The 14,059-nt window shown below is 34.3% G+C and overlaps 1 protein-coding gene across 10 annotated transcripts in view; it reads left to right on the top strand.

Moving 5' to 3' along the window:
- The window catches only part of ATXN2 (ataxin 2), a 99,873-nt gene that overhangs the window by 22,796 nt on the left and 63,018 nt on the right, over window positions 1-14,059 (top strand). For all 10 annotated transcript variants that reach the window (XM_032471223.1, XM_032471225.1, XM_032471217.1 and 7 more), the window contains exons 2-5: window positions 3,195-3,231; window positions 4,749-4,808; window positions 5,289-5,360; window positions 5,893-6,043. In XM_032471223.1, the coding sequence (XP_032327114.1) occupies window positions 3,195-3,231; window positions 4,749-4,808; window positions 5,289-5,360; window positions 5,893-6,043 (320 nt within the window). The remainder of the gene's footprint in view (window positions 1-3,194; window positions 3,232-4,748; window positions 4,809-5,288; window positions 5,361-5,892; window positions 6,044-14,059) is intronic.

The raw sequence follows: 14,059 nt of genomic DNA, 5'->3' as shown, positions 1-14,059 counted from the left end.
CTTTACTATATTAAGTTATTTTTCACTTTGTGATTAATCAGTGTCTTGTGAGGAGTTACTTTGTGGCTATGTAAATACCTGTTTCTGCTTTATTAGATTTAATATCCATTGGTGATTTTTGCCTAAAACAGTTATTACTGTGGTAATTACCAAATTCCACCATTCCTTCCACATTTATTGGTTGGAATTCGGATGTCAGGTTGAAAGTATGACAAGGAGGTGGAGCTCTCTGATATTATCCTTTGCACAAAAGTTTTTAATTTTGAGGAAGTGCTTTTTACCTTCTTTCCCCTTATATTGTCTTTGCTTTTGGTGTCACAGTTAAGAAATTATTGCCAAATTGAAGGCTATGAAGATTTACCCGTTTGTTTTTTCCTAAGAGTTTTATAGTTTTAGCTCTTAAGTTTAGGTTTTTGACCCCCTTTTTGAGTTAATTTTTATATATGGTGTAAGGTAAAAGTTCAGGGGTCTTTTGTATGTGGTTATGTAGCTTTTCTAGAAGCATTTGTTGAAGAAACCTTCCTTCAAATAATCTTGACACCCCCCCCTTTGTTAAAAATCAGTAGCCCATAAATATGAGGGTTTATTTCTGGGCTTTTTATTCTGTGTCATTGGTTTTTATGTTTGTTCTTATGCTAGTACAATATTTTGATTACTGTAGCTTTGTGGTAAGTTTTGAAATTGGTAAGCCACACTTTGCTTTTGATATATGTGTATTGTTAAATGATGATAATTTTTTCTCCCTCCACACTGTTTTGTTTTTTTTTTTAATGTTATTATTTGTGGAAGAACTGTCATTTGTAAAGTCACATTTACCACATTCTGGGTTAAACTGATTTGTAACCTAATGATACATAGCTCTTTTATCCAATGTTTCCTATAAACTGGTAGGTCTAAAAACTTGATTAAATCCAGGCTCCCATTGTGTCATCAGAAAGCATTTTTACCCCCGTGAGGGAAATTGTAAAAAGCAAGAGAAAAAATGTGATGAACCCCTGCATGCCTACCACCTAGTTTCAACAGTTATCAACTCACACCAGTCTTGTGTCGTTTATAACCCTGTCTGTTTCCTCCCTCCTGTATTATTTTGAAGCAATAAAATCTGTTCGGGTATTTTGTAAATTTCTTTATTTAATTTGGCGTTTTGAATCACATTTTAACCTCATATTGAATGACTGTTGAAAGCTTAGAATCCTGTTTCATTAAATCTGATCTAATAAGTATATTTAGGACTAGAATATGATCTTGGCTTTGAGATTCAATTTTTGCTACTATATGAAATATTAGAATGCTTTGTCCTAAAATACTAAAGAAGAAAAAGTAAAAGTAAAGCATAATCTGAGTGGATCTAAAAAGAAAAAAAATGGATGACTTTGGGGTTTTGCCAGTTTCAGAGAATGTTGCTATGATAGACTAAAGTTCCCTTTGGGTGTCCAGCCACCTGGTAGATGAATGGAAATCATTGGTTTCTACCCTCTTGTACCACTTTATACTGCTGTTGGGTCTTTTATTATTTTCCTTGTTGACTAGTTTGTTCTACTAAGTAAACCAGATTGTTGAAACAATTGCTCTTTATTATTCAAAGATATAACTGTATAATCAATAAGAAAAATAGTATGACTTCTATAAAGGAGTTTTATGTTTTAAATTCTTCTGAATAGCCTTGTGGGGACACTGCATGAGTTTAAGGGCACTTAATTAGTGACATTTGTTTAAATCTTTTAACTGTGGCATCTCAGCAACCACTGGGATAAGATAATCCTTCTAGCAAGATTTAGCCATTTTATAGCCTTTGGCTACAGACTACAAGTAGAAAAACAATAAATGGTGTTTGAAAAATGTAGAAATTAGGTTAGGCTCTATTGTGAAGTTAGTTTATTCCTTGTGATATAATTTCAGGGAGGCAGCATAACCTAGAAATGAAAAGTCTGTACTTTGGATCACCTGGTTCAAATACCAGCTCTACTGCTCATGTACTGGATGATTTTGGTCAAGATACTTAAATGATAAGGTTCAGCATCCTCACCTGTTCAAGTAGGAGTGAGAGATTTGATGTGGTACTTACCATAGTGTCTGGTTTGTAGTAAGTTTTATAAGTGGTAAGTTATTGGTCATATTCTTTAGACTTCAGGAATTTATCTGTGCTGTGTGTGAGGCAAAGAGTTATAGAATCAGAATGTTAGAAATAGGAGAAATCTCAAAGGTAATTTGGTTGAGGACATTTTCTAGGTGAGAGGGTGATGGAGTTGGAAACCAAATCAGCCCTGGCCTCGGAGGGCTGAGATTAGTCCTGTTTTACTGGGAATTGGCACCATTCATACTACTGGACTTTTTCACCTGGATTGTACTTCTCTTTGAGTGTTTAAGTTTGTGCCTTAGTTTGAACATTGTGGTTATTTTATTAGGATGAGTTTCCAGTACTGTTATTCCAGAGTAGCTAATGTTTATCAGGAATATAACATTTTATTTTCTTAATGTTTTTTATCACTTCATAAAGGGCCTAATCTTTTCCAATGAAACAAGCCTTAGGGTGTATTATGTTATTTAAACTCACTTGAAAATAGAGTCCACTTCACTGGAAATTACGTGACAGCTAACTTGGGTGTACTCATTATTCCAGAGGGAGGGGGTTGGTGGAGAGAGGAACTTGTTATATTATAGATCCTGACAGAGGCACTTATTTAGAAGTGAAAGTGCTTTGAATGACTTAACTTATTTTCAAATGTTTTTCTGCAGTTGTAAACACAGTACTATTTTTAGAGATAAGGGGAAAAAACATGGGAGGTAACTTGATGTTAATGGAATATGTCAGTTAAATCAGGAATACAATCTATATTTTGCCCCTGAGTAGCTTTTTATAACAGAGTGATTGGTTGCTTTTAGCATAGAGATTATTATATTTGGTATTTATTATTTAAATAGGCTGTTTCAATTTTTACTTCATTTATTTATTTTGATTACATTTACATTCTTTCTTCCTCCCTCCCATGACCCATACCTGTTCTGGGCCTCTGAGCCAGCAAAGCAAAAGACAGTTATACTTAGGTAGCCTTTATACTTAATATTGGATGAGCCCTCCCCACAGATAGCCTATGTTTTATTTGGATGGAATTATAAGATACTTTAATACTGAAAATATTTTTTAGGTTGTTTAGCCTATTGAATTTAACAAACGTAACATTTAATCTTTTCAGAGGTCGAAACAGTAGCAAAGGACTGCCTCAGTCTACGGTGAGTAACTTTATTTTTTTATTTAATATTTTTGAGGTGGGGTAATTAGGCTTGTTTTTTTTTTTCCACTTTTCAGTTTCATTAGGTAGAATTGTTACAGTTTGACTGCACATATACAGTGTATTGCATGTAAATACATATGCACAATATATTGCACATATTTAAAAAATATACATATATGTACTGTTCATTGTTTCTAAGAATGTTTAGAGCTTTAGCTTTTTCAACTTACATAGTTATCAAAGGAATAAAGCCATGAGTTTGTTTATTTATTTATTTTAATAGAGGTACTGGGGATTGAACCCAGGACCTTGTGCATGCTAAGCATGCAGCTCTGCCACTGAGCTATACCCTCTTCCCTATGGTGAGTAACTTTAATGTTACTTGTTTGGAAAAATTGGTACCTAAAATGTGATTTCTAAGCCATAGGCCAGCAGCCATGCCCCCCACCACACCAAAATAAATTCGCTTCTCTTGAACTTTATATCGCAAAGAACCTTTATAGGTCAGTACTGTTTGGTACAAAATCATTAGCTATATCTGTTGTTTTTTGATGATGCCTCTATGTGTAAAATGTAGAATTATCTGTAACTAATATTTTTTTCTCTCACACATAGTAATAACTCATTTGTTCTTTTATAAAGTCATCTAGTCAAGGCAAATGTAAATGATTAATGAGATAAATGAAACACTAGGACTGGAGTTTGCAAAGCTCTTTGGATTTTTGGTTTTGAAATAGTGAGCTAGCTCTTATTTCTTTCATTTTTTTCACTTGGAAAGACCCTTCTGATTTTAAATTTTGGAACTTTATCACTGAAATTAAACTGGGCACAAAGGGAGAAGTTCCACAAGATAGAAGAAAGAAATGAGAAACTCACTGATTTTTGAGATTTTCCCTGTATTGTGGATAAATTTTCTACTTTAGAATCAGAAGGCTATATGCTTATATAGTGTGTAATAAGGAGTAGTGTGATTGATTAGACCTTAGAGCAATATCATTGATTCAGATATGCTAAGGGAGGATAGTCAGGGGTCTTCTACAAAGGTGCCTCCACTTCCCCCGTCTACCCTGTTCATTTATTAAGGTATACTTAACCCTATTTAGTGTGCAGGTTTGTGAGTTTTGGTGCATAATTGTGTAAGTGCCACCATAGTAAGATAGTGAAATGGTTTCATCACCTACAAAAATCCCTCATGGCACTTTTTAGTGAATCCTGCTCCCCAGTCATTGATCTGTCTTCTGTTCCTGTGGTCTTGTCTTTCCTCATGCACGGAAGTTCATTTTTGCTTTTTTTGTATCATGTATAGTCAAAACATTATTAATTGGTATGACTGATTCCACTTTTTAAAACTACTCTATAAGGAAGACAAAGATTGTACCAAACTAAATCTTCCCTTAATGAGTGTTAGTTAGGTGTTATAAACCTAACTAAACATTTTGTAACAAAATAAATGCAAACTTTAATATATACATATACAAAGATAAGTGCTAATAATGTTTTTTCTTAATATTCCAGATTTCTTTTGATGGAATCTATGCAAATATGAGGATGGTTCATATACTTACATCAGTTGTTGTAAGTTACCAGAGTATTGGGGTTGAAACTGCCTAGGGAGTGGAATACAGTAATTTCATGAAGTTAAAATGTGGATGAATGATTCTCAAAGTAACATTTTTTAGGTCATGTTTAATCAGGATGATTTAGTAAAAACAGATTAGAACTCTGTTCAAGTTGTTGTAACTCACTATGAAAGCATTCTTGTTAACCCTGCTGTGTACAGAATAGTTGATTATCTTTAGTGAATTGTCACTCAATGAAACTGGAGTCAAAAATACTAAACTTCAGTATTTAAACTTATACTGCAAACTCTGAGCAGGGCCTCGTGAAGAATTTTGGGAATTCAGTGTTTTGTTAATGTTTTAAAATTTTTTCTGTCAGAGAATACCTAAAATGTTGAATGAAGCCTAATTAGCTATAAAAAGTAAAATGAAAACAGTTATCCCTCATGACTGCATAGCACACTGTTTCTTTGATAAATTAATTGTATGTTTTTAGGGATCCAAATGTGAAGTACAAGTGAAAAATGGAGGTATATATGAAGGAGTTTTTAAAACATACAGTCCTAAGGTAATTTTTACTTTTTTTAAAATGTAAAACCCCATGAATCATCAACTACTACTGTGTATGTTTGTATGACTTCCTGACAATGTTGGTTAGGTTCTGATTTAGCAGTTTTTAGTTATGAGCTTGGGTATGTTCATCACATTTTCATGGTCAGTACTTTACCTTGAAAGCACTCTTAAAAACCACTTTGAATGATCTTGCTCTTCAGTTTCAAAGACTGATTATTTTATAGATGGGTTTGATCATCAAAAAGATTTCTTGCTCTAGGTGTTTATTAAAATTTTTTGGCCTTTTCAAGCATTGTGAACTAGAAGAGGGATCCAGTGTTCATTGTTTTCACTATTGTGCTTAAGGCAGACATTTTGAATATTGGAATGGATAATAGATATTTCTGAGAAAAAAGTATGATTATAAGGATCTCTTGAGATAACTTTCCCAAAGGCATGTAAGAAATAGTACCTTGATGTACTGAAGAATTCTTGTCATATTTTATTTTGTAAGTGTTTTGAATATTTACCCATGTTTTTCTCTTTAGTGTGATTTGGTACTTGATGCTGCACATGAGAAAAGTACAGAATCTAGTTCGGGGCCAAAACGTGAAGAAATAATGGAGAGTATTTTGTTCAAGTGTTCAGACTTTGTTGTGGTACAGTTTAAAGATATGGACTCCAGTTATGCAAGGAGGGGTGAGTTTTGATTTCCTAAATGTGTTTCATGGTTTATTAGATTTATTCAAGCAAAGACTCTACATTGATCATACAGACTTTTTTTTTTGAGTGGGGGGGAGGGCTTTTTTGATTAAGACAAATAGGAATCTTAATGTATTTTTGTTGGAAAATATTTAAAACTTCAGAGGAAGATCCCTTGGTAGTTTTGGTAGGATAAATAATGAAAATTTGTATTCTATTAAAAATAGTTTATAAAGGGTTTTCGATAGTTTTATGGTGAAGAATGCTACTGATTATACCCAGCTGAACATTTCTTATCCCATTTAGCTGACAATGTTTTAGCTTACACATTTTTAATTTTATAATGCTTATAAGTAATGCTTATGTAAAGCTACAAGGATATATTGTACAACACAGGGAATGTAGCCAATATTTCATAAGAGCCATAAATGGAATATAACCTTGAAAAATTGTTAATCACTATATTACACACTTGTGTAACTTATATAATACTGTGCATCAACTACAATTAAAAAAGAAAAGAATAATGCTTATATAGTTTTGTTATGCTTATAGTTGTATAAATGCTTTAGTTTTTTAATCTGGAAAGAAATCAAAGCACAGGACAGAAAGGCAGAGAGCTTTGGATGGAAAACGATTGTCTAATGAAGTTCAAAAAGATAAGTAGAACATGTATACTGAGAAAAACGTGCAGAGCATGGGACTGTGTTTGGAGACTATATAAGTGATGATGTAGTCATATTAAAACTTAGTCTATTTCAAGTGCCTATTGAGGAAAATGTGGGAATTCCTGTTACTTATTTGGAGCACATACTCTGCAGTACTGAGTGTTCAATAACTCATTGAAAGGCTCTTCTTAGCAATTTTGAACTTGGTTCTAAAATTCCTACATGGTTTTTTGGAGGAGGGTGTCAAATTCTGTAGTCAATTCTATTGTAAATTATAGCAACAATTTTTGATTTTCATAATTCATTCTATACCAACAACTGTTTTCATAGTTGTACTCAAGTTCTTCTGTGCTATTACTTAGAAATTACAAGCCACCAGAAAGAAAGTAGCTTTTTTTTTTGAACCTCTTGATAAAAGTTCTCACCTATAGTTAGATTGCTTTTTCAGACGCTAGCAGTGCTGGGTGCTCTAACTGCTTTGCATTGCTGGTGAAAGCACTGTGGTCTGTGTGGTTTTTTTTTTTTTTTTTTTTATCTTCTCAAATATCTGTGTCTTTGATTCACAACTCTTTGTCTGAGAGTCCTTCATTGGTCCATACGAGGAAACACATCTTTTTTTAGTTACTGCCTTTGGAGTTGATGTTGTTTATGCCTAGGAGCAAAGAATTATTTATATTTATACTTACCCTATTGAAGTATTTCAGTGTTTTAAATTTAAAAATTGACTTGGATCATAAGCCAAAAGGGAAAATAAAATTTTAGTTGAATTTAGTGCTTAGCACTCTGTAAAAAAAAATATTGGCAACAACAGCAGCAAAACATTCCCTGCTTTGTTGGCTTCCAGGCCATTTTGCTGACAGCTATTCACATTATGCTTTGTTTTTTGTTTAAATTGGCATTTCCCAAATTTGCAGAGATAAATATTACTTGAAGATATTTATAGTACTCGTTTTTGTTCCTCTTAAAATTAATGTCTTTAAATTTTTTTGTTGTTGTTGTTTGTTATTTTATTATGCCTTTATTTCTCAGGTAATTTGTGTTCATTGTAGAAAGCCAAGAAAATACAGATCAGAGCGACAGCTTTCGCAACGTTCAGTACGCTCATAAGGGGATGGATGTATTTTGCTATATACATAAATAGTTTTCTTGATGAGGACATCCAATAGTGGAGTAATTTCAGGTATTTTATTTAAAGACTGTAGTGGTTTAGTGAATTACACAATTGTGTCAGTGCATAGGATCCTGAAAATAGTATTAAGTCATGTGTTAGGATTTCAGTTCTCTTAACCAGATTCTTAACACTGTCCTGGAAGAAGTTACCCTGTATAAAAGTATTGTTTTAGAGATACCATAGAGAAAACTTTTTTAGAGTAATTAATTGATAAGATTTATTAATTATAAAAATTAAGGCATTTAGTATTGCTTTTAGGTTTATATTATTTTATATTAAAGATTTACTCAGATTTCTAGTCTCCTTGAGTAAAGAAAGGTAGTATTTAACTAATGCTTCTTAATGCTGGGCTCACATTTTACTCACCCATGGAGTTTTAAAAAAAAGTCTAGTTCTCACTTTGGAAGATTCTGATTTAATTATAATTATTTTGGGTGAGGCTCTGGGTATGTGATTCTGAGGTGCAGCCAGGGGCATGAGCCATGGGTTTCAGATGATGAGATCCTAGGTATGGATCTGTTCTGTGGCTCCTGAGGATTTGTACTTTCTTTCCTTACCTTATCACAGTGCTCTTTCTGTCTCAGTATTGGAGATTATTTTGAATAGTCCCTGCTGGTATCAATTTGATGCTACTTTTTTACAACTTAAATGGGTACATGGATTGAGGGTTTTTGTTTTTTAAAGGATTAATAGAAGTGAATGAGTGATAAGAAGAAAAAAAACTAACATTACATTATAGCTTCCTAGAAGAAGAGGGAAATTCCTTTCTGAGGTTTTATCTTATAATTCTCTTCTGTAACTATCCAGTTCTTAAGGTTGATAATACTTAGCTAAAATTTGAGCACATATTCTACACGTTGGACTCTGTGCTAAGTATTTTACGTGCATTTTAAAATTAATTCTCACAACTTCTTTCCGAAGTGGGTATGACTATTACCCACGTGTTGTAGATGAGGGAACTAAGACATGATTAAGCAGCTTGGTAAAGTGAGTACACAGACCCAGTGCTCTCTAACCCCAAGTCATGTTCTTAAGCATTGTACTATAGAGACATAAACTATGTGGTCTGGTTTGTTTAGCTGAGCTGTGTCAGAATTAATCTGGATTTACCTTAAAAGATTTCCCCACAAATAAAGCCAAAAGTGAAAAACTTTTCATACAGTATAAATATGCAGGTTATTATATTGTTCCAAAGTTCTTTTCCTCTTTAAATCTTTGGCTTTCTTTTGGGGGAAACTTTTTAAAGTTAGTAAGGTCAATGTGGCTTTTAACTTTTTAATGCTAACTTTATTGATCTCAATAAATTTTTAAAGTTTTTATTCATACATATGCAAATGAATAAGAGGCCTAGAAATAATTGATATCTTCTTATGATATGGTGAATAAGTTTCATCTGAGCTCTTGAATGTTATACACATACCAGTTTGATCAATGGGCAAAATGAAAAATAGCTTTACATCTTGCAAGCCGTGGGTTCCTTTTGCACGTGCATAATTAGAAGAGATCATCAGATTATCACTGGAAAATTGGTGTTTTATCTTTTATTTCAATTCCAGTGCACACAGATCTGGGATGCCCTCATTTTCCCCTTTTCATTTTGCCATCTATTTTTTAGGGCTCAACTGCCTTTGTCTCTGTATCTGTCTACCTGAGAACTGGCATATTATCTCTGTTCACTTTTTACTTGGTTTCCTGTCTTTTTCCCGTGTCTCTTTCTCATCTGCTTTTCTCCTTCGCTCTCTTTCTGCTCTTCCTGTTGCTCCTTTATTTGTATTTTGCTCTTTGATTTAGTACACCAGCTCAACTGTATTTGAGTTCCCTGGCTTCTCTTCTACTTCCTTATTCTGTTCTCTTTCATGCTTCTTTCTACTGCTTCATTTCCTTTGTAGTATTCTTAGCCTAGAGAAAAAGGGTCAGCAAATTTAAGGCCTGTGGGCCAAACCCACTCATCAGTAAGTAAAGTTTTATTGTAGCACAGTTATGCCCATTTGTTTATGCATTGTTTATGGCTGCTTTAATGCTATAGCAGTAGAGTTTAGTAGTGGTAATAGAAACTATATGACTTGCAAATCCAAAAAATATTTACTGTCTGGCCCTTTATAGGAAAAGTTGCCAACTCTAGTTGTAGATCATTTTTCCTACTGCATCTCAGCTGTTAGGGCTGATCAAAAATACATCTTGTAATGGCTTTAGTGAAATCACACAGAACGTACTTTGTCTGTAAACTGATCCTTTGACTCTTATGTAATGTAATGACTGTGTAATTTTTGTGTAATTCCGTATTTGCAACCATTCAAGTTAGACTTGTCTTAAGAATCACTTTTGCTTGCCAGTGCCTTTGTCACAATAAGTGAAAAATCATATATGAGAAAATTGGTTATTAGGAATGCTATCATCAACTATCTGTCCCCTCCCCCACATATGGATTTCTCTCACCACCTTGCCATCATTACTCTTTTTCTTGTGGTTTTAGTAGAGGAGGAGGGGATACCTCACTTCCTGTTTAACTCCACCTTCTCCAGCCATGCCCTTGACTGTGTCCATTCTACCTTTCCTGGGTTCTTGCTCTTTTGTACCATCTCTATGTGTCCACTCTTCAACTTCTTCCTCTCTACTTACTCTTTTCCTTCAGCCTGGAAACCTATTTACGTCCTTCTCATCTTAAAAAGAATCTCTTTTTTATCTTGAATTCTTCTAGTTACTGTCCTGTCTTCCTTTCTTATCCAGACTTCTTATTTTCTATGGACTCCTCATCCCATTGTAGTCTAACTTTTATACTCACAACTTGGTAACTTCTCAGGCAACCAGTAGCCTCCACTTGCTAAATCCTTTGTACTCTTTTTCAGTCTTTACTGCTACATTTGGCACCTAATTTCACCCTCCAGAAGCTGCTCATCTGTTTTTTCAAGGGTCTTATTAATCATTTCTTCTCTGCCTCATTCTTGGGTTTCATTTCAGTCACACTGCCCTTCAATGTGTTTGTGTTCCCAATGTTTCTTTCTTTGCCCGTTTCTCTTACCACATGTCAGTTTCTTATATACCCTCATAATATCTGCTACCACATATAAGCCTCCTCTCCAGCTTCTCTGTACCATTGCTCTTATACCACGTTGTATTATAATTAAATATTTCTGTCTCCCATTGTACTTTGAGTTCCTTATGTGTGGGTACTGTATTTTTTTTTTATCCTTGAGCCTGTTGTAGTGTGTTGACATAGTTTGTTCTCAATATAAATGTCTTTTGAATGAATGAAATTAGGGCCTTCACATACTTTTAAAGAATCACTGTTTTATTTAAAGAACAAGAAAAGTGTAAGTGGTCTTATGTATACAGCCAGCCAAAAAAATACTTAATGGAGCTCTCGAATGTGTTCATTGCTGTGCTTATTGCTATAGACAGTACAGAGGAATTCAAGACTTAGTATGTTTTGGGTCCTTTTTGAGAACTTAGTGATGCTGTATGCCTTCACCCTAGAAAACACACACACAGAGACTTATATTTAATTGTTACAGTTTACTAGGGGGTTTACATACTCCATGCTAAGAAGCTCTGCCCTAGGCATTTTCAGAGTTGGAGATAGCACGGCATATGAAAGAATTCAAGAAAAATGGAATGTTGAAATTGGTGGCATTGAATTCCAAATGGAGTTCAGAGAGATGAAGAATTGTATAGATGGTAGTAGTTGGAGGATGTTGGAGTTTGAATGCATGATTACAGAGCAGTGAGAAATAAAATCATACGGATTATTTTATTGTGTTGCACTGTTTTGTTCTCATGTGGCTGTCCTGGTCTGATAGGGCAAGGTCCTGTGAATAATAAGAGAGGAGTCTTTTTTGAAGGGCGTATTACAAATTCCATGTCAGTCATCTAAGGAAGAGGCAAATCCCAGAGCAGGATAAGGCCCTAGAAGCCTTGGATTCTGAGAAGTCTGAATGTGCTCCAGAGTCATTCATGGGTGGTGCTTTAGTATGGCAGGCAGGCCACAGCCTTGCAGCTGAGTAGGCATGTTCTTGGAACTAGATGTGCAGTAGGCTCTGTAGATGGGCAGGAAGTGCTGAAGCTGTAGACAGGCAGCTCTAAAGCTGGACAAGTGATTGGGATTGACAGCTTGCCTTTTGAGCAGGAGAGTGGATAGGCCCTGTGGCAGGTAGGCAGATGGGGTGTTGGATAGGCATGTGGTCTTGTGGCTGGGAGCTTTCCAGGAAGCTGGGCAGGAAAGCCCTGTAAGGGGGTTGGCTTGGGCCTCTGGGCTTTTGGGAATAACTTCTCTAAGTCCATGTTCTAACAATCTTTTGTTAAAATTCTGCCATTGGGAAGGTTACTTCCTTAGCTTTGCTGTGGGCTAGTTAGAGAAGGGTATGTCCATGCCGTGGCCAAGTAGTAAATGGAGATCAATCAGCATTTACTGAAGCCAATATGGAGGTGTCCCAGAGATTATTGAGATTTAAAAAAAGGAAAAGCTGAACAGAGTTGTTTCAGGTAAGTAGTAGGGGAGTATTGCATATTTACTAAAATATGGTTTCCTTTCACTTATTAAAATTTTGTTTTTAGAGCATTTAGAAGTTCTCTGTTCTTCACGTGTATAACTCTTCATTTAAAAGAAAATTAAAAAAACAAAACAAAACTCTAGCACAAAGTAGAATTTTATTGAGACGAAAAAAATTAAAATACTGTTTAGTACCAATAAGAGTAAGATTACCTGATCAAGCTGTATATGAAAACTATTGATTTCTGTTCATTTAGCAGCATTAGTCAGCTGTTAAACTGAAAGACAATATAAAAGAAAAACATATTCACAATAGAAACAGAATTTAAAGTGTGAAGAAATAAGCATAGTATATGTGGATAAGCTGAAGGCTATAAAACACTTGAAGGCATAAAAGTAGATTTGAGCAAGTGGAGAAATATGCCATACTCTGAATGCAAATATGTAGCACTGCAAAGTTGTCTGTTCTTCTCAGAGTAATCGCTAAGGATAGTATCTGTTTGTATAGAAATTGACAAAATCATCATCAAGTTGATGAGATAATATATATTAAGAGAAGAATTTTGGAAATTTTTTCCTACGAGTCACAAAGGACTTGCTCTACCAAACATCAAAATGCATTAAAATTAAAATGTAGTTGTCATAGTGGCAAGGAATAGAGAACCCAAAACAGATGAAATTCATATGGGTATTTTACTAATATATGATAAGGGTAACACTTTAAACCTGGAGTAAAGATGCAAGATTCAGTAAATGGTGTTGGAACAACATTCTGGGGAAATTAGATTCCTACTCCACACCTATCACCAAAACAAAACCTTAAATTAAGGTTAAAGAGAAAGAGGTGTAGAAATTCTAGAGCAAATCTATAAATTTATATCATTTTGAGATGGAGAAGTTTATAAGCATGATCACCAAAGCAAAAATTTATATAAAGTTAAAAGATTGAAATATTTGATTATAAAAACATTAAAAACTTAGATGTGTACAAAAGTACCGTAAATTTTACAACACATGCTACAAACTGGGAAAACTAGAATAAAAGAAGTTTTACAAATGCCAGTGTACCTATGGAAAGATAGTCGACCTCACTAGTAATCAAAGAAATGAAGTTTCAGAGTAGTGGAATGTGATTTTTCCTCAATTAACTTGCTGAATGGTAAAAGTAAAATTAATACTACCTGGTGATAATGAGGGGCTCAGAAGACAACTTAACGCTCTCTTAGTGGGTGGTTTAAATTAAAAAGATAGTATTTTTTAACTCCCTAGTAGATAATTCACATGAGTCTAGGACATTTTCAGGAAGACAGTTTATTTGGTAGTATTGTGTAATGCTAGTATACGCAGTTATTGTCTGGTTTTAGTTTATTTTCTCTCTTGCACTGCATAGTCTCAGTGGAGTCTTACGAATAGCAAATATATTAAACCTAGTAACAAAGCCAGGGCAGTGAAGGAATGTGCATAAATTGTCTCTATCTTAATTTCTAGTCCATCTGACTGTAAGTAGAAATTGATTGCTTTTTTGCTCAGATCAGTCCTGGTAAACAATTTTAAGTGAGCGTGTCCACTTGAACAGTTATTCTTCTAATTTATATTAGAAAGGAACAATCTGAATCTGTAAAATGTTTTATATGTCTGCCAAGGAAACAGAATGGTGTTTGTATAGCCGTACGAATTGGACTTAATTT

The sequence above is a fragment of the Camelus ferus genome, chromosome 32 (assembly GCF_009834535.1).
Source record: "Camelus ferus isolate YT-003-E chromosome 32, BCGSAC_Cfer_1.0, whole genome shotgun sequence".
NCBI classification, from domain to species: domain Eukaryota; kingdom Metazoa; phylum Chordata; class Mammalia; order Artiodactyla; family Camelidae; genus Camelus; species Camelus ferus.
The sequence above is the reverse complement of the archived record's forward strand: the minus strand, read 5'-3'. Positions and strand labels throughout refer to the sequence as shown.